At 40.4% G+C, this 24,241-nt stretch overlaps 1 protein-coding gene across 1 annotated transcript in view; it reads left to right on the top strand.

Moving 5' to 3' along the window:
• Nucleotides 1-24,241, top strand: part of tmem131 (transmembrane protein 131) — a 35,452-nt gene that overhangs the window by 5,540 nt on the left and 5,671 nt on the right. Inside the window, exons 2-30 of the mRNA XM_006790394.3 lie at nt 81-142; nt 280-320; nt 3,310-3,378; nt 5,267-5,387; nt 10,296-10,412; nt 10,509-10,631; nt 10,720-10,800; nt 11,092-11,242; nt 11,324-11,380; nt 11,484-11,545; nt 11,634-11,742; nt 13,179-13,287; nt 13,387-13,540; nt 13,888-14,058; nt 14,312-14,422; nt 14,779-14,913; nt 16,913-17,017; nt 17,094-17,180; nt 17,329-17,481; nt 17,572-17,647; nt 18,945-19,059; nt 19,152-19,290; nt 19,379-19,488; nt 19,573-19,645; nt 19,790-19,941; nt 20,027-20,169; nt 20,642-20,828; nt 22,730-22,915; nt 23,655-23,810. Coding sequence (XP_006790457.1) covers nt 81-142; nt 280-320; nt 3,310-3,378; nt 5,267-5,387; nt 10,296-10,412; nt 10,509-10,631; nt 10,720-10,800; nt 11,092-11,242; nt 11,324-11,380; nt 11,484-11,545; nt 11,634-11,742; nt 13,179-13,287; nt 13,387-13,540; nt 13,888-14,058; nt 14,312-14,422; nt 14,779-14,913; nt 16,913-17,017; nt 17,094-17,180; nt 17,329-17,481; nt 17,572-17,647; nt 18,945-19,059; nt 19,152-19,290; nt 19,379-19,488; nt 19,573-19,645; nt 19,790-19,941; nt 20,027-20,169; nt 20,642-20,828; nt 22,730-22,915; nt 23,655-23,810 — 3,355 coding nt within the window. The remainder of the gene's footprint in view (nt 1-80; nt 143-279; nt 321-3,309; nt 3,379-5,266; nt 5,388-10,295; nt 10,413-10,508; nt 10,632-10,719; nt 10,801-11,091; nt 11,243-11,323; nt 11,381-11,483; nt 11,546-11,633; nt 11,743-13,178; nt 13,288-13,386; nt 13,541-13,887; nt 14,059-14,311; nt 14,423-14,778; nt 14,914-16,912; nt 17,018-17,093; nt 17,181-17,328; nt 17,482-17,571; nt 17,648-18,944; nt 19,060-19,151; nt 19,291-19,378; nt 19,489-19,572; nt 19,646-19,789; nt 19,942-20,026; nt 20,170-20,641; nt 20,829-22,729; nt 22,916-23,654; nt 23,811-24,241) is intronic.

Consider the following 24,241-nt stretch of genomic DNA (forward strand, 5'->3'; position numbering starts at 1 on the left):
GAACATTTACCCCTTTTAGCTTTGTTTTATGTAGTGTAAAAATGTGTTTCTCTCTGATCTTCCTATTTTTCTCTTTGCAGCATTCATTCAGTCAGACACAATACTAGAAGTTCTACATTTTGGCGAGGGCAGCCTTTTACAGGTAAGGCCATTAAAATGGTATTGTAACGGACCTTCACAGAGCAAGAAGAGGCTAAAGCCCTGCTCAACTACCAAATTAATCCCCTGGTTTTTGATATTGTGATTAATTCTTACTGTATGTTTGTGTTGTGCTTGCAGGGAGAGTCTGACATCGATTTTAGTTTATATCATCAACAAAGGTATGAGAAATCCTCCCTTTTTTATACTAGCATGAATTCAATAAAATGTTGTAGTTGTATATTTAAACTGTGTGCTTCTACATTAACTTGCCTGGACAACAAGCAAACACAAAGTGTATTGTGTTAAAGCAAAACAGGTTTTACTGCTTCAATGCGGCTGCTGTGACAGCATGTTAAGATCATTTAGGGGGTAAAATTATACAAAAAAAATGAAATTGTGGGTAAAAAGGGCAAATTTGTTTTTTTTAAAAAGTTATTTTCCTGCTTGAAAGCATTTCTGTCTTATAAATTTGCAATTTTTTGTCTTCTTTCTTAAGATTAAAGTCATATATTTACTCTAAATAAACTAGGAAAATGTTCTGTTATTTCTATTTCCTTCTTTTTTGAGAGAATTCCGTGACTCTATTGTGTCATGTAGTAAAGTCATTTACCAACCAGCGATGAAGTGTAAGCATCATCACAAGCTGATGGAGTTGACCACACCTTGAAGTGATGCAGATAATGTTTTTTTTTTTTTTTTTACGTGTGATGATCCACAAATATCTGTGCCGTTGATCATCAAAGGAACCTCTCTGTCTGTGTCACCCTGAGTGCTTTTCTGGCCACATGTTCTAGGATGAGTCGAGTCTAGCAGAGCAAACCACAGTGGCATTGGTTTTCTAGCCTGCAGCAGCTGTTAGAAGCAGGCAGGATTCTTTCATGCAGTCGAATGTGACTGAAGTGTTTTTTGTTTTTTTTTTGAGGAAGTTATTATTTGCTTCAGGCTCTTTTTATCCCAGCTTTGGCACAACAACAGGCAGAAGTGCTCAAACAAGTAAGGACTATTTTCATTACAGGAAGTGTGTAAAAAGTCAGTTGGTTGCATCATGTTCCTGTATAGCGGTTCTGAAGTGTCACAGAGGGCTCGCATACCTTTCAGATGGATGTTTTTATCAGGGTCCAGCATACAGCTCAGACAGCATGTAAACCATAAAAAGGTTATCTTTAGGGGCATGGCGTGACCACTCCCTAGACAGTTATGTTTGAGGTCAGTGTGTGTGTTCCAGTCCTTTTTAGATGTTAAACTTCCCCTTTTTTTCTTATTTTATGTGTATGTGTGTGTGGTGTTTCAAACCGGTCTGTCTGCGATATGAATTTGTCAGATAACCTCTGTACTGGTGAACAAACAGCTACAGTGGTGTTGTATATTTGGTGTGGCAATGCAGAGGCAGGCAGGTAAGAAACAAAAGGAGTCTTTATTCAGTGAAGGCAAAAAAACTGACTTAGTCTGAAAAATTTTTTTAAAAAAGGGGAAACCCAGCAATACACAAGGAAACATAAGGGAGGGAATCCAGCAAAAAAAAAAAAAGGAAGTAAAACGGGAATGAGACACCGGTGAGACTGAGCTTACAAAGTAAAACAGGAAGTAACCAAAAGATAAACAACTAATACTAAAACACCAACTAACAGTAACCAGGGAGCACAGAAGTCACAGGAAATGAAACACAAACTGAAAACAGAAAGTGGTACAACAGAACTACAGAACGCCAGAGGTCTGGTGTAGTAAGCAGGAGTAGGTGTTTTCACTGTTGTGAATATGGTTCTCTTCTTACTGGTGTAAATAACCACTGTAACTTGTGCTGGACCCCTGTTCTGCTCTGGAGCAGCTTGTGTTTGAGAGAAGAGATCAACAGGTACCTACTGATCAGTCAGAACACCACGTTTTTCATGCGAACGTGCTTATCGCCACATTAGGAAACCTGGTGTTGACTTATGCCGTTGATAACCACCTTTGTGACCACTTGGCGAGATTAAGATTAGCCACTGTTAGAGTAAGCGAAGCCTGGTGACGGAAAGATGATGGATTTCTTGATCACAGCCAAGCCCCTGGCAGCTTCTTAAGGTCTGTATTTAAGAGCCAGAGAGGATAATATTTATTATTTTAGTTGTGTTAAGTTTGTTTTATTATGATGACCTTACTTTAAAAAAAAAAAAAAATACACGCTCTCCTGACAGAAAAACACCGACAAATGGTTTTAATGATAATGTGATGTACCACAAAACCAACAGAATCTTTAAAAAACGACGTTTTTGACGTCTTTGGCCATGCTGATGTTAACTTGTCACTGCACATATGGAGATCTGTGGCCAGCAGGCCCAGTCCTAACTGTGAACTCCTCAGGCTGCTCCAGTTACATGCCGGCATTCAGCACATTAGCGCTGAGCCCAGTGACAGGATTCACAGCCAGGACCCATTTGACTCCTTAATGTCACGAAATTTGTCAGTAGTTGTTTCATCGATGGCAGAAGCAGATGGCAGTGTGCTGTGTGCTGCGGGAAGCTCATTGTGTCTCCTCACTGCTGATTCCTTTGTCTGGGTAGTAAAAAGGTGAAACTGATCTCCTGTAAGTTGCCAGGTAGTGTTAGAGCAGTTACCTGTGAGAGATTCTTGAAAAATAACAATGAAACATTTTCACTTGTATGCTGTGGTGTTTGTAAAGGCGGTACATATTTTACCCGAGGCTCCGCTGAGTGCCACGTCTGCATTGCTGATGAATTTTTCTTTTCATGCGATTTGCATAAAGGCCAAAAAGACGAGTTGCCTGTATTTAGGGACGGCCCTCTCTCTTGTTAAGATACACCTGCTGTCAAACAGGTTTGGCGAGCTGCGCGACGGGGCCAGTTTTACCCGATTCTCAAAACTAGTTGTTATTGTAAGGGGAGTGATACACACCAAGGGTGACACAAAGAGAGAGGTGGGGTTTTTTGTTGTTGTTTTTTTGCCTTTCCTGTGAATCTTTACATTTTCATGGAGACTTTACATATGGAAATCATGCTCTGCCAATGGGAGTGGTCACACTGCTGGTTAACGCACTCACAAAAAAAGTCTGAAGACTGACCGTGCGCTCATGTTTTTGACCTCTCAGTTGTTTGAAATGCACACCAACATGGAGGCTGTTTTTCCTATTTTGATTTTTCTGCTGCTGTCACACCTTCCTGTCTCTCGCAGCACGTCCACACACCGTGGGAATTGTCGACCTATACGATTTGAACCTCCAATGTTGGATTTTCATGAACAGTGAGTCTCTCTTTCTCTTTGGAGTGGTGTGATTTACGCTTTGATTCTCACATTGTTTGTTTGGTCCTGTTTGAACTTGCACTTGAGTGAATATTGGATCAGACTTCAATTTGCCTTACGGCAATTTTTAAAAGATAAAACCAGTATCGTGCCAAAGTCTTTTTTTGCTTTTTACCACATCCTTCACTAAAATGTTAGTCACCACAAGGCTGTGAAAGTTTTGATTAACGCCACATTTACATATTTACGGAGTTGAAATATGATCGTAATTCAAGGAAATTCACTTAATTCTCGCTCAGGTAACCAAACTATTTCATCGCTCAGTCATATTTTATACAGAAACGTACTTTTTCAACTCCTGAAATCAAGACATCTGCTACAGGAAATGTCACGATTCACTGCAAAACATCCCAGTGTAGTCTATAGAGAAACATACAATCAAAAAAGCTAAAGTATAATTAAACATACATATCAAAGGTTGTAGGAGAAGTTGACAAATTCATGGTAAACAAACCCCCCCCCCAAAAACTATAACCATACATGGAAATATAGAGCTGACCCCATTCAATCGTTCGAAAGATAAAAAGACAGGTTTCTTCTTCTCCTGTTTTTTAAAAAGTTTAATAAATTTACTGTTTGTTTCTGTGGGTCTGAGAGTAAACATGTTAAATAACTGATCATAATATTAACCAGTATTAGTCGTACTCATACAGCTCTTAGGTATTAGTCGTTCTGCAGTGCACTTCCACTCAGAGTGCACCTGCATGTCCACAATAAATTCTAAGAAAATATTTGAGCAATCTGTGGAATTCATTTTACAAACCACATATGCTTTAGCTCTTACAGACCCAAGCTTCACCTACGCAGGACTTAATATGTCACATTCCAGTCAGGCACACCCACCCAGCGTGGCTAAGTTTTACACGACCAGGGTGCAGGTTCAGGAGCGCTCGGAGGAGCGGGGGTCACTCGCACTCAGACACCCGGCTGTCGCCGGCCTGTCCTACTTTCTTAGTAAACAATTCGCTTATCAGCTGTGATTGTTTTAAGGGCATAAAAATTGTGTCACTGTGGTTGTGATGATGGTGGCTCGACTTTAGAATGATGACTTTTTAAAATGTATTTAATACATTTTTTGTGTCAAAGAGCATTCAGGGGATTATTTCAGATTCAACCAGCAGACAAAATATTTTTAGCAGAATTTGAAAACTAACTTCCCTCAATTTTATTTCACTCAGTAACGAGAATCATAAACACGCAGAGTTCCGAGTATCTGCGAGCTGATTTTCATAGCATACCGATATAACAGAAATCACAGGTTCACTCTGAGGCAGGAAATCAAAGAGTTTATGATGAGCTTGGGGTGTTGGGTTAACAATGCAGAGATAGTCACTCTTTTGAATGTCAAATCCTGTCCCCACAGGAAAGTTACACCTGTAGGTTAATGTACAAAAATCTCTGAAGTATCTGTTAACGTAAGACAGTCTAAACTGGTCGGTTCCCCAAGCTCATAAACCTTTAATTTTCCAGGCATGTTTATAAGTGCTGCTCGGTTTCTTCTTTGAATGCGTCATGGTGGATGCTCATATTAAACATGGCCAGTGTTTCAAACATTGGGGTCAGCATATGTAGTCCAAATTTTCCTGTCTTGGATCTCTTTGATCTGTATTATCTCAGTGAGAGGGGATATCCCTAATATGCTAATATGTTTACACAGAGGCACGAAGCCCAGGATAATGCAAAAACGATTAATTTGAGCTGTGAATCATGCAAAGCTATTGTAATACAGTCCAAGAATATAAAAATGGAAAGCTGGAGATGTGAGTTATGGCTCCACTTTACATATATTGTTATATACTTTAACCAAGCCTTCTCTTCTTCCTTCCAGGCCCGTTGGAATGCCAAAAATGGAAAAAGTTTATTTACATAACCCTAGCTCTGAAGAAATTAGTTTGATATCAATATCAGCAACAACAGCACATTTTCACGCATCCTTCTTCCAGAATAGGGTAAGTAGCTATCACTTTAAAATCTTTGAAACCACATTTATTTTGTGCGTTTGTGTGTGTGTGTGTGTGTGTGTGTGTTATTGCTGTGTGTAAGCAAGTTGATCGCTTATAATCTTGAAAATGAATTCAGTGGACTGACTTTGTGTTTATCAGTATTATCATTTTCTGTGTCTTCATACACACGAGTCAGACTGCATGGATGAATAGTGCACAGTAAACACACAGGAGAGAGGATAGACCTGTGACTCTCATGAAGTGTCTTTACTGATTGGTTGTCACTGGTAATGTGATGCTCTGCAACATACGGAAGCAGTGAGGAGTTTTTAATGTGTTTATTTTTGTCTCTTTTTTTAAAATTGTAGAATCAAAATTAAAGCCATCAAACTTATTTATTGACACATCAAATTATGTAAGCAAAGCAAAATATCTGTTATGTATTATGAGCGCAGTCCTTTAGAGTTGCGTTCACGCTGTTCTGACTCATGCAGTGTCTTTGTTCCCACACTGAGTGGAAAAATCCAGTTGAAATTCAATCATCAGTAAAATGTATTTCATACAAAAGACAAGAACATGTCATGTTTTCAGGTTACCAAAATATCCTTTAAACCTAAAAAAAAAAAAAAAAAAATGAAAACAAATGTTAACCAAATTAAAGTCTCAAGGATTTTCTTGTTAAACATTTGCAGGAACTTTTTAAATAAAACTTTGAATATTCACCACTTCATGAAACATGAATATCTGCTTTCATTTAGCCTGTAAATGTTGTTCTATTGCAACTAGGGAAAAAAAGGGGGGAGGGAAATCATCCTGCAGGGAAAATATGGGAGAAGAGGCTGAAGATCATGATGATGATATTTATGAGCTATTTGTAAAGTTAGTCTTGGATTTGATCATGCGCTCAGACATAGTTTAGTAAAGTGTGGAAAAATGATCACAGTGCCCTCACAGAGCCTGCTGGGAAAACAAAAAGTTGTTTTTGGGAATTTTCATCTGCACAGAGAGAACGATTATGGGATTTTGATCAATGCAGAGGCTACCCACAAGAAGGGAAGCCCTGGGGTTGCTGCAAGTAACAAGAATCACACAAAAAAAGAAAATGCCAAAGATCAAGAAATTAAAGAAAAGCACAAACGGTGTCTGCAGTGGCAAAGTTGTGTTTTTGTTGTTTTAAACTCCTCTATTAGGTTCTTTGTACCTCATGACTTTTTCTTCACTGCAGGGCTTAAGCTGAAGGCAGGCTTTTATACATGTTTTTGTGATTTCCCCTTTATGATAGTAGACACAAACAACGCTGCATGGACTGTGTTTCCCTGTATGCACACCAAAGCCTGCTCCAACATGATCAGAAATCAGAGTTGGAAAAAAACAAAGAAAAAAAAAAAAAAAAAATTCAAACGTTTCTTTGAAATGTAAATAATTTGTTTTAATTGAGTAAAAAAAACAATTACATTTAATTTAATAAATAAAAATAATGCTACAGTTTATTTTTTTTTATTTTATAAGTAGAAAATTTAAAACTCATATCTTTCTATGTGTGTTTACATATATTTGGTTGTTTTATGTTTTTCCTGCTCCATACCTGTCCTGTTTAAAATGTGTGTGTAATGTTTTATGATGACTACAAGTCTAGATGTGTTGGGCACGTGCTGCTGGAGCTTTAACCTTTCCGAGATGTCATTGAGGCAAACGGGACACTTTTGACTTGTTTACACTTTTTTTTTAAAATCTGCTTTTGTCATTTGGTAGTTTTGATGTATTTAGTTGTTTAGAAAATAGTAAAAAAAAAAAAAAAAAAAGAAAGAATAGCCCATGAATAAGAAGGTGTGTGCATCATGTGTACGTGCTTTTTGAATGCTTTTCTGTGCTTCATTAGAGTCCTCCCTTTATATGAGAAACCTGTTCTGTGGCTTCACAATAGGCAGTTTGTGTCTTAGAGGCTGAGACGCTGTCAAGGTGTTGCCAGTGAATCATCTTCTAGAACAAGGTGTTTGTGGTGACAACAGCCTATACAGGTGTGCAGCAGGGGAATCTGAGTCAGATCTTTTTGTGCGCTATTCTTTGAATTGGTGAATGCACACATTCTTAGGATTCCTATCTGTCATGGAGTGAGGCCTTGCTGAGATAAATGTGCTTGCTTTTTTTTTTTTTTTTTTTTTTTTTTTTTGTTATCATCTTGCATCATAACCTGAGGAAATATTTTCTGTACAAAAGTATGTTTGAGCAGTCAGCAGGAAGATCAAAGTCCTTTTAATAGCTGCATTTAAATGGAAGTACAACTTGAGAAACACCGAGTCGCTCTGTGGGACTGAAGCCAGTGCAGATTTTAAGGCGACGTTAAGGCTTGTTTGAATAGGCTTACTGATTCTAGGCCAGACAGGTTCACTCCTCCAGGGAGATTTCTTTTTTTTCTTTTTTTTTATTAACCATTAGAGAATTAGGCAGAATTAGGTAACCACACAAATATGAGAGCTCACATTTCAGTGCATTCCATCCCCTCCCATTCAGCCAGACTTTTCCACTCACCCTTATTCATGCAGGCCAGTCATAACTGTTTATGCAACGTGGCAGTTCTTCAACAATCACGGCCTTCTTTGCCGTTTCCCGTTCAGCTCTAGGTCACACATGTCATTGCTCTGATCGGTTAAAGTTGTGTCTAAAATGGATTTGAACTCATTGATGCCACTCATTTTAAAAAATCAGAAGTGAGAGGTTCTAGCTCATTCATATTTGTAGCTTTCTTGTGGTGTCCATTAATCTGGAACAAGTTTGGGTTTTTTGTTTTGTTTTTTTCTGTAGGAAAAGTGTCGCATTTTGAGCATATTTACTAAACGGGGCAAGTTGGTGTGAGCTTGCAACCGCGGAAATGTGCCGATGGGAGTGAAAGATTATGCAAAAACCGAAGACGCAGCTCACTTTCTTTTAATAACGCAGCACACATCAGCAGGTCTGATGAGAGGGCGACAAATGTACAAACCAGAATAGTGCAGCGTAAACTTTATGCTTTATGTTTCCCTCAAGAAACGACATGTGAACTGAGATCAACGAGTCTTTACGTTTTTGAGATAAAGGCAAACTCTTCTGTTAGAACTTGCTGGGAACTGTGCTATTAAATGTGAAATCTGACAGCTTAGGAGGACAACTGCACCATTACAAACTTCACACGAGCTTGTATGCAGTTAGCCTGTATGTGCTGCTGTAGCAGATATGTTTGGGGATCCTTCCTCTGATCACATGCTGTAGAACAACATGTGCTTTGAATCTTAGTTATGGTTGTACTAACAAGAGATTGCCAACAGGTCCCAACCTCATGAGTCTCTGCTTTAAAGTATGCGGTAATATTTTCTACCCATGCCTTTATCACTTGAATATATTGTAGAGTACATTTTTTCAAAATCCTTTATTTCATCACCTTCACTTTTGTTTTCCTAGTAATGTCTCTTTGAACGCAGCAAAGAGCAAGTTACAGTTTTTTTTTTTTTTTAAAAATGAACAGAGCATCATATTATTATTTATTTGTTTTGAGGAAAGAGTTGAATTGTTAGTCAGGCGATCAACTGTTTTTCGTTGCACGTGAATGGATACCTTTGGATTTTGGACTCAAATAGGTACAGGGTTTATTGCCCCTGACATGTGGTTTTTGTTTTGTTTTCCCTCCTCACATCCTACTAACATTAGGTTAGTGGTATATTAGCTTATTTTTTTACACACACAGAAACCAGAAAAAGGTTTGTAGACTGAAAAGACAAACTGGGTAATGTGCTAATCTGAATACCTGTTCATCTGGTATCCCTCCATGGCCATATGCCACTACACAGTCAGCTTCTTCCCTTTTGCACAATGTTCAGAGATTGTTGTGCACAAAAAGCTTGAAATTGTTAAGTCTGCTTAATTCCTGTTTGATGAAGGTTCAGAGTTAAAAACTTGATCACATAATAAACGAATAATGCACATCTTAAAGTGCATGTTTTGGATTAATCTCTGATCGGGCTTTTATTATTTAACCTATTACGTATCATCTAACACCCCTTTTTCAACATTTGACCTCCAACAGCAGGAGATTCTGCTTTGGCTGTAGTCTATACGAGTATATTTGAGAATGATTTTAGTATACAAACATAGATAATTTATTCCTCTTTTTTTAAAGGCAGCTCATGTTGTGGATTACTCATGTTGTTATAAATGCAGCAGGATGGAATCCACCTCAGAAATCCCCCTGAGCAATCGCCCACTGAAAAACCGTCACCACCAAAATGCTAAAGTTACCATGGAGCTGTGATGTTTTCATAGCACTGGACCTTTTTACGATCAGGTGTTGTGGAAGTGGGCGTTGAGATCTGTGAGGTTAGAAGTTTGTTGGTCAGTGCATGTGAATAACCTCATGGGATCTGTTTGGGTTCTCTTTTTAGAGCTGGAGTTGGTGACGTTATCCTTCAGGGTCAGAGTGGCTTAGCTATTGAAGTGAAGGGCCACATTTTCTTTAAGGATGGTCCACTAACCAGTTATCAGGCTGTATTCACCTACACCTACATACCTCTGCAGGCTTAGGGCACAGGTGTCGAACTGCAGGCCTCGAGGGCCAATGTCCTGCAGGTTTTAGATGTGTCCTTGATCCAACACAGCTGATTTAAATGACCTCCTCAACATGTCTTGAAGTTCCCCAGAGGCCTGGTAAGGAACTAATCATTTGATTCAGGCGTGCTGACCCAGGGTGAGATCTAAAACCTGCAGGACACCGGCCCTCGAGGCCTGGAATTCGACACCCCTGTGCTAGGGCATAAAAACTTTGTGTACAGAATCATCATCAATTAGCCAAATGTAACGAGGGGGGGGTAATTCTTTTACAGATTTGTATTCAGGGTTCTTTGGTGTCTCTTTATTAATGTCTTTTTTTTTTTTTTTTCTCAACAGATAATACCACCAGGAGGGAACACATCATTTGATGTGGTATTTCTTGCTCGAGTAGTTGGGAATGTAGAAAATACATTATTTATTAATACATCACATCATGGAGTGTTTACATACCAGGTACAAATTAAGTGGCACACCTTCTTTTCTCTCTCTCTCATTTTCTTTTGTGTGAAACATGTGATTAATGTTGCGTATCTGTCTTTGAAACTGAAGGTTTTCGGAGTTGGTATACCAAACCCCTACAGACTGCGACCCTTCATTGGGGCCCGAGTCCCAGTAAACAGCAGCTTCTCACCTCTTATAAACATCCACAACCCGTACAGTGAACCACTGCAGGTAATACGGACACATTGTACCCTTTGTTTATTTTATTTGCACATTTTATTTGATGATTGATTTGGTCTGCTTCTTGTCTTTGCTTCAGGTGGTTGAGATGTACTCCAGTGGTGGGGATTTGCATCTAGAGCTTCCCACAGGCCAACAAGGAGGCACTATAAAATTATGGGTGAGTCCTCCTTTTGATTTTAAAGCTATGGACCTGTTGTGCTTGTTCACATTAAACATGGCCGGTGTTTCCAATAATGAGGTCATTGTATGCTGTTAGTGATGTGGGAAACCCCACCCACCTGCTGTTCAAGCCAATCAGGCAAAAGTTGTCTTAAAGCGAGAGTAGCTAAAGGATTATTTTGACCCATGAATCATACAGATTAGAGTAAAATGGGAATGAGAGCAAGATGAGGTTTTTAAAGGACAGTAGGCGGTCCCACTGACGCTGACCAACCCTCCCCTCCTCCAGGAGATTCCCCCATTTGAGACAAAAGGGGTGATGAGAGCCAGCTTCTCGTCCAGAGATGTGGACAACCACACGGCTTTCATCAGAATCAAAACCAATGCTCCCAATGAGGACCAGTTCATCATCCTCCCCGTAGAGGTGGAGGTCACATCAGGTGTGCTGCTAAACCTTTGTGCGACAGTTCTTTTTAATCATTATTCCCTTCTAACACTCGTGTTTCACTCATTGTTTGCAGCCCCTGGTATATACTCCTCCACAGAGATGCTCGACTTTGGTACACTCAGATCACAAGGTTTGCTTTCCCTAAAGAAACGACATCTTTCAGTATTTTTCTTTTTCAAACTATCCCCCGACTCCTCCCTCTGATCTCTGCCTCCTACTTCCTCGTGTTGCAGATCGTCCAAAGCTGCTGAATCTACACCTTTTAAATTCAGGGACAAAAGATGTTCCCATTACGGTGCGTATCCAAAGCAAAATAAAGCATGAACACAACAATTATCTCAAGGCCACTAAGAATCCATGACTGTATTCATGCTGCTTTTCAGAGTGTACGTACAACACCGTCAAATGAAGCCGTCACAATAGACTTCAAAGCAGTTACACTCAAAGCTGGAGAGAACAGATATACCAAAGTCGCAAGTATTAGTTTTGATGGTAAGTTGAGTTTTACTTCAGTTCTCTTACTTGGCAGGTCACAGGAAGCTGAACTTGTCGCCGTCTCTAACACTGACCTGTGACGTGGTCATTCATAAGAGTTCAGCTGAATCAGCTGTTTCTTCTTCCTCAGGAAACTCATGAACATGATGCTTCTTTGGCAGCTTTCTTTATAAATTTATGTTAAGTAACATAACGTCACCTTCAAGATACTCATCTGTAGGGATGGGTATTGATAAGATTTTCACGATTCCGATTCCATTTTCTATTCTGTTTAACAATTCGATTCTTTATCGATTCTCTTATCGATTCTTTTTTTAAAAAAAGGAGAACACTAAGGTCAATTAGCTTAGAACTTTGTTTTATATCTTCTCTTTGAACAAGATAGAAATTTAGGAGTAACATGGCCTTACAAACCCAACAGTGAGATCTTAAGAGATCCAGCCTACAGCTCTTCAATGGGGTGTCACAGGGTCCCCGGGGAAAAAAATTGTAAATGTAAAATAATAAAATAAATATTCTTCTGTAGCAATAACAAAGTATAACATAAATTATTCTGTAGCAATTACAGAAGAATATCCAGTAATGTCCCTGCCTACAATTAAACACATTCACTTACCGAAAATTGGGGGCATCTGCTGTGGCAGCCTTTTACCACAAACTTAGTCACTGCTCGGTGACATTCGTCTATCCTGGCCTGAAAGGAGAAGCTACCGGTAGACTGCAGCGAGAACTGCCAGCATCTGAGCCAGCCAGACTCTGTCTCTCTCATCATGGTCACCTAAACGCACAGTAATGGCAGGTTTTGTAATAAGGCAGATTGCGCTAACATAATATGCACTGTTAGTTGATTATTTACCTGCCGCATTAACGGGAGAGGACGTGCAAACGTTACCGCTGCTGCTGGGTTGAGATTCACGAATCCGGAGCGGAATTAAAAACACGACATTCATTTAAGGTCATCGTGTGTTTTGTGAGCAAATGCTTTTGCATGTTCGTAGTGTTTCATCCCTTAAATGAAATATCTACTTTGCAAGTATTGCAAGTTGCCCTGTTGTCATCTGTTCTCGTAAAGTATAATCAAACTTTTGAGCGTTTGAGCCGCCATGTTTCCTGCCAGGTAAATGACGCTCCGCAACGTGGTGACGTCATTTGAGGCGACTGGAATCGATAAGGGAATCGTTTGCAAAAATGGAAAACAATTCCAAGGAATTGAAACAGTGGGAACCGGTTCTCAACAAGAACCGGTTTTCGATACCCATCCCTACACATCCGTATAAATGATCAAAAGCTTTAGTTGTTCTCCTTTGACTTAGTTTTTAGAAGTTCCTTCCATTTTCTTCCTTTCTGTTGCGCAACTTCCTCCTGCATGCCCTTGGATGTGTTTTGCAGTGTCTTATCTGCTCTCTGAATCTTTTTTTTTTTTTTTCCTGTAGCCTCAAAAGCCAGAAGACCATATCAGTTATCTGGAAAAATAACAGTTAAAGCAAAAGAGAAGAGTTATTCCAAGCTTGAAATCCCATACCAAGCAGAGGTTTTAGACGGGTAAGTTTTTCTGAGGATGAACAAGGAGAGAAATGAAAATGTTGCTGTAAGAGTTAATTTGAAGCTTCACTGCTGTGTGTGTGCTTCCTCTTGTGGCAGCTACCTGGGCTTTGACCACACAGCCACATTGTTCCACATCAGGGACAGCCCCGTGGACCCGGTGGACAGACCCATCTTCCTCACGAATGCCTTCAGCTTCGCAATCCGGATACACAACGTGTCCCTCCCCGAAGAGGCCAAAACAATGTTTAATGTGAGTAGAAATGCATTAAACAAAGAAACATAAAACAGTCAAAGCTGAGAAAAGTTCAACTGAATCTTTTTGGGTAAAATAATTTGAATAGACATGCAAAATGTTACCCTCGTAATATGAATATTTTCCACGTTACAGCCTCTCAAAGTACATTGTGCATATGCTCTCATGGAATTTATCATTGTTTATTGTAGTAAAACAATCACCTGCTTGTCGGGTCTCGGGTTGGAGATACTCACTGATTTCTCTGGAACGACCCATCCAAGGTCAACCCGACTGTGAAGTCTGATCTTCCAGCATCGCGCTGACATCGCTTTCATTTATTTATGTTTTTCTTTCTGTTTTAGGTGCAGAACTTCAGCACGCCCATCCTCATCCCCCCACACGAGTCGCGTTACATCTTCTCCCTCCTCTTCCGACCAGTTCGACCATCAATCCATATAGACAGCAACATCCTGCTCATCACAAACGCATCAAAGTTTCACCTGCCTGTTCGGGCTTACACTGGCTTCTTGGAGGTACGCAGTGAACGTGAAGTGGGTGCAGACGGGCGAACTCGGTCTATCATTGTAAATACAATTGTTTACTCTTAAACAATAAAATAATATCCACTGAAAGCTCCTGTGCTGGTTATAGATGCTCTTGCCTCTCAGTGGTTTGGTTCACTAATGCCAGACTGCATCATAGCTTCATAATACATCGCTGTTGAATCTGGTACTTAAATCTACTTTAGAGTGTGTAACATGCTGTTTTTACTGCCTGTTTTTACAGCCTCTGGTTCTGCCTCCCAGTCTGAAGGAGAACCTGCTGGACTTTGGTGTCCGCAGTGCAACAGACACCAGCAGCATCATATTTGTAGTGGTCAACAGTAACCCCATAGAGGTGAGAAGCCGTACAAGTTAATATTGGAGTGATCGATTGTAAATTGTCATAGCTCGGCATCTCGGGATGAAAGTTTCAGGCCTTTATGTGTCCTTAGGCTTCTAAAGCTTTTCCCCCCATGGACGTGCTCAATTTCATAAGATTGCAAAGTGCTGAGTAAAACTGAGTTAGCTGTCGTGTCCTTATCTTCAGATAAACCTGGTTGTGGTTTGTTGGTTAAAAATTCCACTGTAGATGAACGGATGCTGGTTAGGGTTAGGCTGTTGGGTTGTTTCCACAGTGTAAACCAAGTAAAGTAAACACATGCTGCTTGGCAAAAGTGAAAAAGTGCCACTTTGTTCTTTTCTGTCCTCCAGCTGGAGATTAAGTCCTGGTTGGTCACAGGAGACAGTCTCTCCATGGAGCTGCTGAAGACCGAAAAAGGAAACACAACGGTGGCCCAGGGTCACCTGGAAGAGCTGCAGAACACCTCAGCCTCCCATCATAAAACGGTGAGACCTCCACAGCCCGAACGCCATCACGCTAATCCCCACAGGAAGCTAGAGTGAGCAGAGCAAGCTTCAGTCTGATGCAATCAGTCCAGTGAAATCCTACGACATGAGTTTCACTTCAGCTTTTGTGGTTGTAGTTTGTGAGGACGGGAGTTTCTCGTGAGGCACACGAACAAGGTCATCACTTCTGTATTAAATTATGAAAATTCAAACTTAAAAATTGTGACAGTTTATAAATATCTATGTTCATGTTTTTTGAGAAAAAACATGAATCTCACATGAAAAGGTTAATAAATAACAAATAACTGTTTACAGTTTACAATTTTGACTTTTTTGGTTCTAATAATTAACATAAGCAAAAGTATTTCATTAATCTGAAGCTCCCGGTTCTGTTTTTCAATGCTGACCATAAATGCCCTGTTATGGAGGCTTAAAGAAGATGCAGCTTAGCTGGGCCTGGTGTCCTCCAGTCAGTGCCCCCCATCCTCACAAACGGCTGACTCACATTAACCTTAGTATATTTAATGAATGCAAAATGCAGAATTTTACCTCTTTGCATTATAAAACCTCAAGTACAAAAGATTTTTGTATTTTTAGCAAGTAATTTGAGGTCCCACCTCGTCCACAGGGTGATGTGAAACTTGAAAGTTTACCCAAAATGCACTATTTCAGGTTTTCTCCAGAGAGTTATCAGGAAACCGATCAAACACACAGCCCACTGCCGCTTGTTTCTGTTCCTGTGTCACAGGCGTTAAACTGCTGCAGTTGGCTGAAACTGTTGATCTAAGATTTGAGCTTTAATTTGAGAGGTTTCTCTCTTTGTACAGATTTTATCTGGAATGAGGTTTGTAACACAGATCAGGCTGCTGCCTGGCTGAGTTAATGTTGTTTTTAGTAATTCAGACTACTGTGAGTAGTTAAGAGATCACAAGAAACAGGAAGTTGTTTAAAAGTAGAAATGAGAGACGCTGAGCAGAAGTTGGCAGAACCACAAAAGTATCATAAAAAAAGTCTAGAAATCTGTAGTTCCTAAATAGATAAGACGTTACTAGCCGAGGAATAAATGGTGTAATGAACTATTTCTCTAATCTTAAAAAGCATAAAGATAATAACACTGGACAAAAACAAAAAAGAGACTTAATTATTGGAGGAAACGGCTGAGACAAACTTCATGTAGCAGCATATTTTCCTCAGTGTTGCTGGTAGCTAATACACCACTTGGCCTGCTGATTAATGAAGAAACATCTTCTCATATTACTGAGGCTGCCAGACCAGCTGAGCTTGTAAAGTAGGCCCTGAAAGCCATTCTAGCTACCGTTTGAAGCACTCAGAGATTCCCTCAAGTCAATTTATCGAAAAGCTCCGTGAACCGCAGTGTCGTACAGCTAAACAAATCAGAAAATGAAACAAAACGATTAAAAAAAAAAGAAACCTCTCAAGGTTTCTCAAACTCCAAAGAGTTTGGAAAGTATTAAAATAAAATAATAAAAAAACTGTGACATGCATCATGTTGTTCAAGTAGTATGCATGTCACAATTTGTCATTGATATAAAAAAATCAAAGAATTAAGTTTTGTTTGTTCTTTGATTTCAAGTTTTTTCCTTCTAAGCAGCATCTCAGTTTGAATCTGAGAGGCCTTCTTACTCAGATAATCTTTTCCGTCATTTGGTTGTTTGGTTTTAAACATTTTAATCATCTTAAATCCAAATTGAAACTATGTTCTTGATTGTTTTTGGCTTTTAGAGACCCATTTCAGTATTTATTTCCTTTTTAAAGGGAAGGCTCTGGAACCTGTGAAAGAAATTTACTGCCTGTGTGCTTTGCTGTCTCGGATGTGGAAGCTCTTCAACCACAGTGTCAAGATCGGAGATAAAACATTGTTATTCCAAGCAATTTGATGATGTGTGCAAAGAAAACAAAACAAGAGGGGACGGACTTTAGAGAAACTGTAGCTTGTTCACAAAGTGCTGAGAGACAGAAAACCCTTTTGTTTTCACAGGTTATATTAGCATCCGGATATTACGCAGCATTCAGAGTGACACTAGTGGCCAAAGCTCTGGAGGGCACGTACGACGGGGCTGTACACCTCACCACAGATTATGAGGTAGGCTGGCTGGTGTGTAGTTTTCAGGCAGTTTCTTCAACATAAAAGCATAACCTGGTGTTGTTTTTGGCCTCAGATATTAACCATCCCAGTGAAAGCTGTCGTCGCAGTGGGCACATTAAACAGCTCTCCCAAACACATCATTTTGCCACCTTCATTTCCGGTAAGTAACACCAAATTGATTTCACAACTGAATTCACAGCCGTCATGTGCTGGCAGCATGCAGAAGTGTTTAAGTTAAAAAAAAAAAAAAAAAGCCAGCTTCCTGTTTAATGCCTGAGGTGTTGGATTAAGTTACTTGTCTTCTTTAGGGGAAGGTAGTTCACCAAAGCTTTAGCATACAGAGCTCCTTCACACAGAAAGTGAGACTGCAGCAGATCCGCTCCCTGACAGAAGACATCCGATTTTATTACAAACGTCTCCGCAACAGCAAAGACGAGCTGGAGCCCAGACGGAAGTCTAAGGTACAAAAATCCTCCCAGTCCTCAACAACACAAAAAGTGGGTCACGCTTTCTTTTGAGACACAAACGTACTTTTATTACTTGTTTTACAGGTGGCAAACATTTATTTTGACGCCGGCTTGCAGTGTGGTGATCACTGTTATGTGGGCCTGCCATTTGTGCTTAAATGTAAGTTTTAGTTGTTATTAAACTCTGTGTTTGTGTGCACGTCTGTGTTTTTAACAACAAACCCTTCAGACCGGACTTATGTCTCTGTGAGGAGGTGGGATCCTTTTAGTGTCTCAAATTTTGATGTTTACTGATGATTTGATCCAGAGGAAGTATGTATAGAGAGAACAGGATGGGACCGAAGATGGAACCCTACACCAGCACAGTGCTGCTGGTGAAGAAGAATAGTTTACAGTAAACATAGAGAAGGATCTATTATTCAGGTATAGGATGAACCAGCGTAGTGCAGATACCAGCACTGATGTGCACGCGTTGTGGTCAGTGCTGTTAAATGCAGCAGTGGAGCCAAGGAGGATGAGGATGGCACAGTCCCCAGAGCCCGAGCAGATCATTGCAAACTTTTATCAGTGGATTCTGTTAATGACTTTTCCCCAGACTTTTAAAAGAAATGGAAGTGTGGAAGACAGGCTGGTAGTTTTTTGGGTAAGATGGGGTCCAGGTGGTTCTTCAGCAGGGCTTGAACAACTATCTGCTTAAAGAGAGATGGAGCAGTACCAGTAGCCATAGAACTGTTGTTTAATACAGTTTTACAAACTCGTTGCAGCCCTTTTGGGTGAATTCCATCTGGAGCAACATCTGCTCATTTTGAAGTGACGTTTTTTTCCTTCCCTAACGTCGCTAAGTGAGAACTGGAGGATTCAGAGTAAATTTGGATTTACTCTGGATTGAATATTGAGTCTGATACTGTCAATTCAGTTGATTTCATTGTTCTGTGTTTAATAAAAGTTAGCTGCAGGAGTGCTAACACAGCATGAAGAAGCTATTCTTTGTTTGCAGTCATTTTTTTTTCCCCACGACTACAAGTTTTGGTCAGACGATGATTTTTCCACCGTAGCAGCTTCAATCTTTCCTTATTTAGTTTATTTGGACTCTTTCATCGCAGCTTCATTAATATTATTTGATCTCTCCACTCTGTATGTGAGGAGGTGCACACACTGAGACTGAGAGCAAGGAAAGGAGATGTGAGGTGTCTGTAAACAACAGCAGTAAAGTCGACTCAGAAATATATAAAAAGAACAACTGAAGTGTTATTTCTGATATTATTATACATGCATAGCAGACAGATAATACCGATGTTTCATTTTTAAATCTCACATAATCATCAGCACGTGGCATCCCTAATCCTCGAGAGATGTGGGTTTATGGTCGAGTCCCATCCCTAAAATATAAATCTAGTCTGAGCCCATGGTTGAGAATTCAGTGGTTAATTTATTATTATTTTTTTTTCCTTCCACAGCTGAGGCTAAACCTCATGGGCTGGCGTTACAGGAGGATATCTGGGACGCCGATGTCGATCTTCACCAGAAGCTCCTCAGACGTTGGAAAGAGCTCAAGGAGCGCTCTGTGCACAAGTAAGCATGTTGTGCATTCAAAGCGCACTATGAAATAAAAGTTCTTTCCAGGATAAAATAAAGTAAAAATGTAACTTCTTTTCTCACCAAAGGATCGAAGCTGTCTTTGAAGTTAACACAGATCTCCAGAAAAACGTGCAGGCTAAAATAACCGCACACCTGACGTGGCCTTCACTGGTCAACTCTTCACAGAGAATCACGTTCCCCCTGACCAACACCAACAGCTCCTCTGTGAGTACTCGCCCATTAGCACACGGCACACAGGTTTTGCGTGTTTTAAACATGTTTCAAACTCAGGCATGACATCGTTTCTCCGCAGGATGAGGAGGTGATTTTGCAGAACCCTGCAGATGTCCCTGTTTATGTCCAAGTACTCCCCTTGGCGCTTTTACCAAACCCCTCTGTGTTTTCTGGAAAACTGGCCGACAGGTAAGAAGTCACAACAAAACTCCTGCTTATTCTTTTTTCCCTCAGCTTACACTGACAGTCTTCTTTACTACTTTTCTTTTTCAGGTTTCCTTTAGGAAACTTATCCAACATCAATATAAACACAAACACCTTCGAGTTCCAGGTTCACAGAAATCAAGTAAGTCCATTGTTTATTTGGTGGCTTTTCAGGAAATCGGAGAATCGGCTGCTTATTGTGCTGCTAATCACTGTCCTCTTGTCCGTGGATCTGACAGCACGTGGAAGCTGTTTGTCTCTAACAGTCTCTCTGTTTGTGTGACAGACATCGCTAATGAGGAGCAGTACAGGCTTTGTAGAAGGCTCAACCAGGCCCTTTGTGTACAACCTCCTCCTGCTGCCTGGAGAAGTCAAGTCTTTCAACATAAGATTTACTCCCATTGGAAACCACAGCGTCTCCTCCCTCCTCATAGTCAGGTAATACCACATTTTAATGTTAGAAACTAAAACAAAAATGCACTCCTCCATTGAAATGAATCACTTTACTGGGGCATCTGTTTAGAAACAACCTGACGGTGATCGACACGATCATACTTCACGGACGAGGCACGACAGAGAGCCTGAAGGTCGGAGGGAAGCTTCCAGGACAAGGCAGCTCGCTGAGGTTTAAAATGACTGAAGCTCTGTTGAAAGACTGCACAGAGAGTGAGTTTATAAACGATGCAAGAGAGCGGTGTCACCCAATCAATGTGAGCTAGTCGTGTTGCAGCGTTGTAGAGGTTCTTAAGTTCAACTGTCTGTTGGCAGGAATATGTACTCATTATGTTAGTAATTGGCCTGCTGGTCTATTTTTCTAAAGATCAGTAAATCTGCCAGTGTTCAATTTCAAAGGCAGCCCCATCCACGAGAACTCATAGATGTGCAAAGTAAAGCTCAATAAATGCAATGAAATAAAACAGATTAGGCATGTAAAATATCACAGAGAAAAAGACAACATTATGTATTAATTAAACTTCCTAAATGAAAATATCCAAACACGCAGGGAGCCCTGCTGTTAATAGGATTTATTCCAGTACATTTACTGTGTGTGTGTTTGTGTTTCAGTATGTTCTATCTATTTTTTCCTCTTTTGAAACATTAAGTTGAATCTTTTGATTGTCCCTGTTTTTTGTTTCAGAAACGAAAGTGAAAGAGCCAAACTTCACTCTGAAAAGGACGTTCAGAGTGGAGAACACGGGTTTGCTCCCGATCACCATCAAATCGGCAGAAATCAATGGACAAGCCTGCGAAGGATTCGGATTCAAAGTTCTCAACTGTCAAGAATTTGCACTCAAGCCAAATGCTTCGAAAGACCTCGTCATACTGTAAGGACTCACTGCTACACATATACCTCCATCATCAGTGGTTTTCCTGTGTGGGTGTGGGCGTGCGTGCGTGCGTGCGTGCGTGCGTGCGTGCGTGCGTGCGTGCGTGCGTGCGTGCGTGCGTGCGTTCCCCCCTTCGCCACACGAGCCATCCCTAATATGGCCATCTGAGGCGCAGAAGCTCATTTAAGTGCTGTTTAAATGTTCTCTTTGTTGGTGTTAGCCAGTCTGAAGAAAGTTAGCTTCACTGGGGAGTAGTTAAAAGTGCTTTTGTCAGGCAGGGGAATCAATAATGGAAACACCTGCATTAATTCAACTTTGTCCAGTAATGCTACAAAAACACAGTCACTGATACTGAAACGTTGCTTCCCTAAATTTGTAAAATAAAACGTAACAAAGAGGTGTCAGAATCTGGCCCAGCGGTGTGGTCAGGAGAGCCATGCTGTGATTGGAGAAGAATTTACGGCTGCAGAAGCCCTGAGGCAGAAATTTAGCCTTTCTTTACCCTGCCCTGACAGGTGTTTGAAAAGAGTGCTCAAACCCACATAGCAGTGAGACTGAAGAGTGGGAATATAGGACACTATGACAATGACTTATCAAACCTATTAGGGAATGACAGTTTATAAAGCTTTTTCACTCGTATTTGAGGCTTACTTTATGCTAAAGCTAATCTATTCTGCTAATTTCTAGCTCTTTGTGGTCGCCCTCTCTTTAAAGCTGCTTTATAGATCAGCTTTCAACCTTTCGTTTTTGATAATGTTTACAGTTGAAGCTAGATTGGTCAACCCTGTTGGGTTTTTGGGGGTTTTTTTCATTAAAAGTTTGCTTCAGAAGCACTTTGAAATCTCTCCTATAGGGTCGTTGGTGTGCATTTTATTGTGTACTAAATTTTTCCATATTCAACCTCAGGAGGTCCTCTGAATGATGAAGAATTTTTACTGTTGTTCCTTTTTTGCTTTGTGATAAAAGTTTCGTGTTTATGGTTGCACCACCCGTGAAAACATACAAATGGACGGATATCAGAATATAAAAGAATATATATTATTTGAATGAAGTGAAAATGTATTCAAAGTGAAAAGGGTTCCAGAATAAACTCCTGCAAGTCATGACTCGAACATTCCAAATAGGAACAATGCACTTGGACACAAAGTGTGTGTGTGTGTGTGTGTGTGTGTGTGTGTGTGTGTGTGTGTGTGTGTGTGTGTGTGTGTGTGTGTGTGTGTGTGTGTGTGTGTGTGAGATATGAAAAGAATAAGCTGAGTGAATTCCATAAATGTGTTTTCATGGCTTTGTTTCGTTTGAATTCCTGTACTTTTCCAGGGCGCTGTTGTTATTGTGCAGACACAGAAACACCCAGGTGCTGACACACCTGAATACAATTCAAACATTAATAATGCATCTCATGTCCCAATAGTAATACTTATTACTGTAGATCTTTCTAACTGGTGTATTTGTCATATTTACCCACCTATTTGATGAGTTTGAATAACAAGGCTTTGTTTTTGGTAGTTTTTATATGTACGCAACCTTCTTGCTGTCCTTGGTTTGTTTCTGCCTCTGTAAGAGTTTACCTGTGATATTGGGCTGTAAATATAATTTTTGATCGGGACAGTCAGATGAAACACAATGGATGTTTTTAAAGATTTAGACACAGAGAGAAATTTGTCTGGATCCTCTGAGGCGTGTACGTTCAGACAAAAGCCTCTCAGATGTTTATTAAAGGCAAAGAAACATTGAAACCAGACACACCCTTCATCTTTATACTGTACATATCTTTGTGTATATAAATAACTCATTAGCTCATAAATCATAAAGATACCTTCCAGGTGTTTCCTCCCACGAGCAGGTTTCACGTGGATCGCAGGACAGGCTGCTCAGTGTTCTCTCTCCTTTATTGTCAGGTTTACACCCGATTTCACTTCCTCTCGAGTGATCCGGGAGCTGAAGCTGGTGTCGTGCGGCGGCTCAGAATTTGTGTTTGTCCTCAATGCCTCGTTGCCCTATCACATGTTAGCCACATGTGCAGAGACCCTGCCCAGGCCCACCTGGGAGCTCCAGCTCTACATTATTGTGTCTATCATTATGAGGTGGGTGTCGCCGCACAACGCAAGCAAAACATGCAGAACACGGTTCCATGTGACAATCAATTCATTACAAAAAACTGAGTAGCTGTAGAGTTGACTTCAGGGTTTTAACCTGAATTTCTGCAGTTAGGCCATCAAGATTATGTTACCCTTAATGTAACTTTTAATATTAATACCTCTTCTCCTGCTCATAACCAATGCTCTTCTTTCTTTATCATTGGGATTGCTCTTTTTTATTTTAAAGCAGGATTAGATTTACATAAAACTTTATTTGCTTGCCAGAAAAGTAACAGCAAAGACTGTATGTTCACTAAAGACAGATGAGGATGAGGAAAGAGCAGAGAGGATCTGTGTGCACGCATTTCTGCTCTCAGCTATTCATGCAGCTCCACCTTCACACACCCACAGGGAACAGGGTGGTGTTCAAGGCTAGCAGGTGCTCTTACCTGGAGACAGAGCTGCACTTTTATTAATGAGCCCGATGTTTGTTTAAAACACTGAAACAAAAAGTGTTGTTATAGCAGCAGCCTTGTCACGCTCACGCTGTAACCCTGCACTCAGGTTTAATGGTAGGATACTTAATCTAGTTCTGCAGATAGGTCACATGTTTGCATGGGATTGTTTATAAGCCTCAATTATGCTTGTATAGCAACGGCTTTGGAATACAGTTTAAACTAAGTTAGCAGAAAGCTTGATCTCAATCTGACAAACGGTTCATGTGTGCTGTTTGTTTGTGTTACAGTTCCATGTTTCTGATAGTGATCACCACGGCCTACCTGGAGGCTCAGAGCATATGGGAGCCCTTCAAGAGGCGCGTGTCTGTGGAATCCAACTCCACCTTGGAGACTGGGAGACCCTTCAATCTCAGGGACATTGTGCAAATTCACACTGATTCAAAGTAAGTGTAAATGCTCAGTGACAACCTGGGCAAAGCCCGATCACGTGGCACAAGCGGGTGTGTTCAAAGGTGCGAGCACATCTCGGTAAAGAGAACTGATTTTTGAGATGAGAAAGAGGACGTAAAAGTGGTGCAGCAAACGCACATTAAAAATGGGCCTTTCAAATGTTTGTGTGCAGAACTTAGAACAATTTTTAAAGATAAAACAGGATCAGTGTCCAACCTCTAAACATCTGAATGTGAGGGTGAGCGTAATATTATTATTATTATTAGTGTCGTTTTCACACCAAACTGAATTTTTTTTTGGCTCCTAGCCACCTAACCACAAAAAGAGCTGGTGCACACTTACCTGCGTGACTCTCACCTGGACACGTTAAGCCCGTCCAAGCGTCCGTAGCCAGCTTTTCAGTCCTTTTCAGCATGTTGAAGTC

This window comes from Neolamprologus brichardi, chromosome 23, assembly GCF_056152115.1.
Source record: "Neolamprologus brichardi isolate AB-2024 chromosome 23, ASM5615211v1, whole genome shotgun sequence".
NCBI classification, from domain to species: domain Eukaryota; kingdom Metazoa; phylum Chordata; class Actinopteri; order Cichliformes; family Cichlidae; genus Neolamprologus; species Neolamprologus brichardi.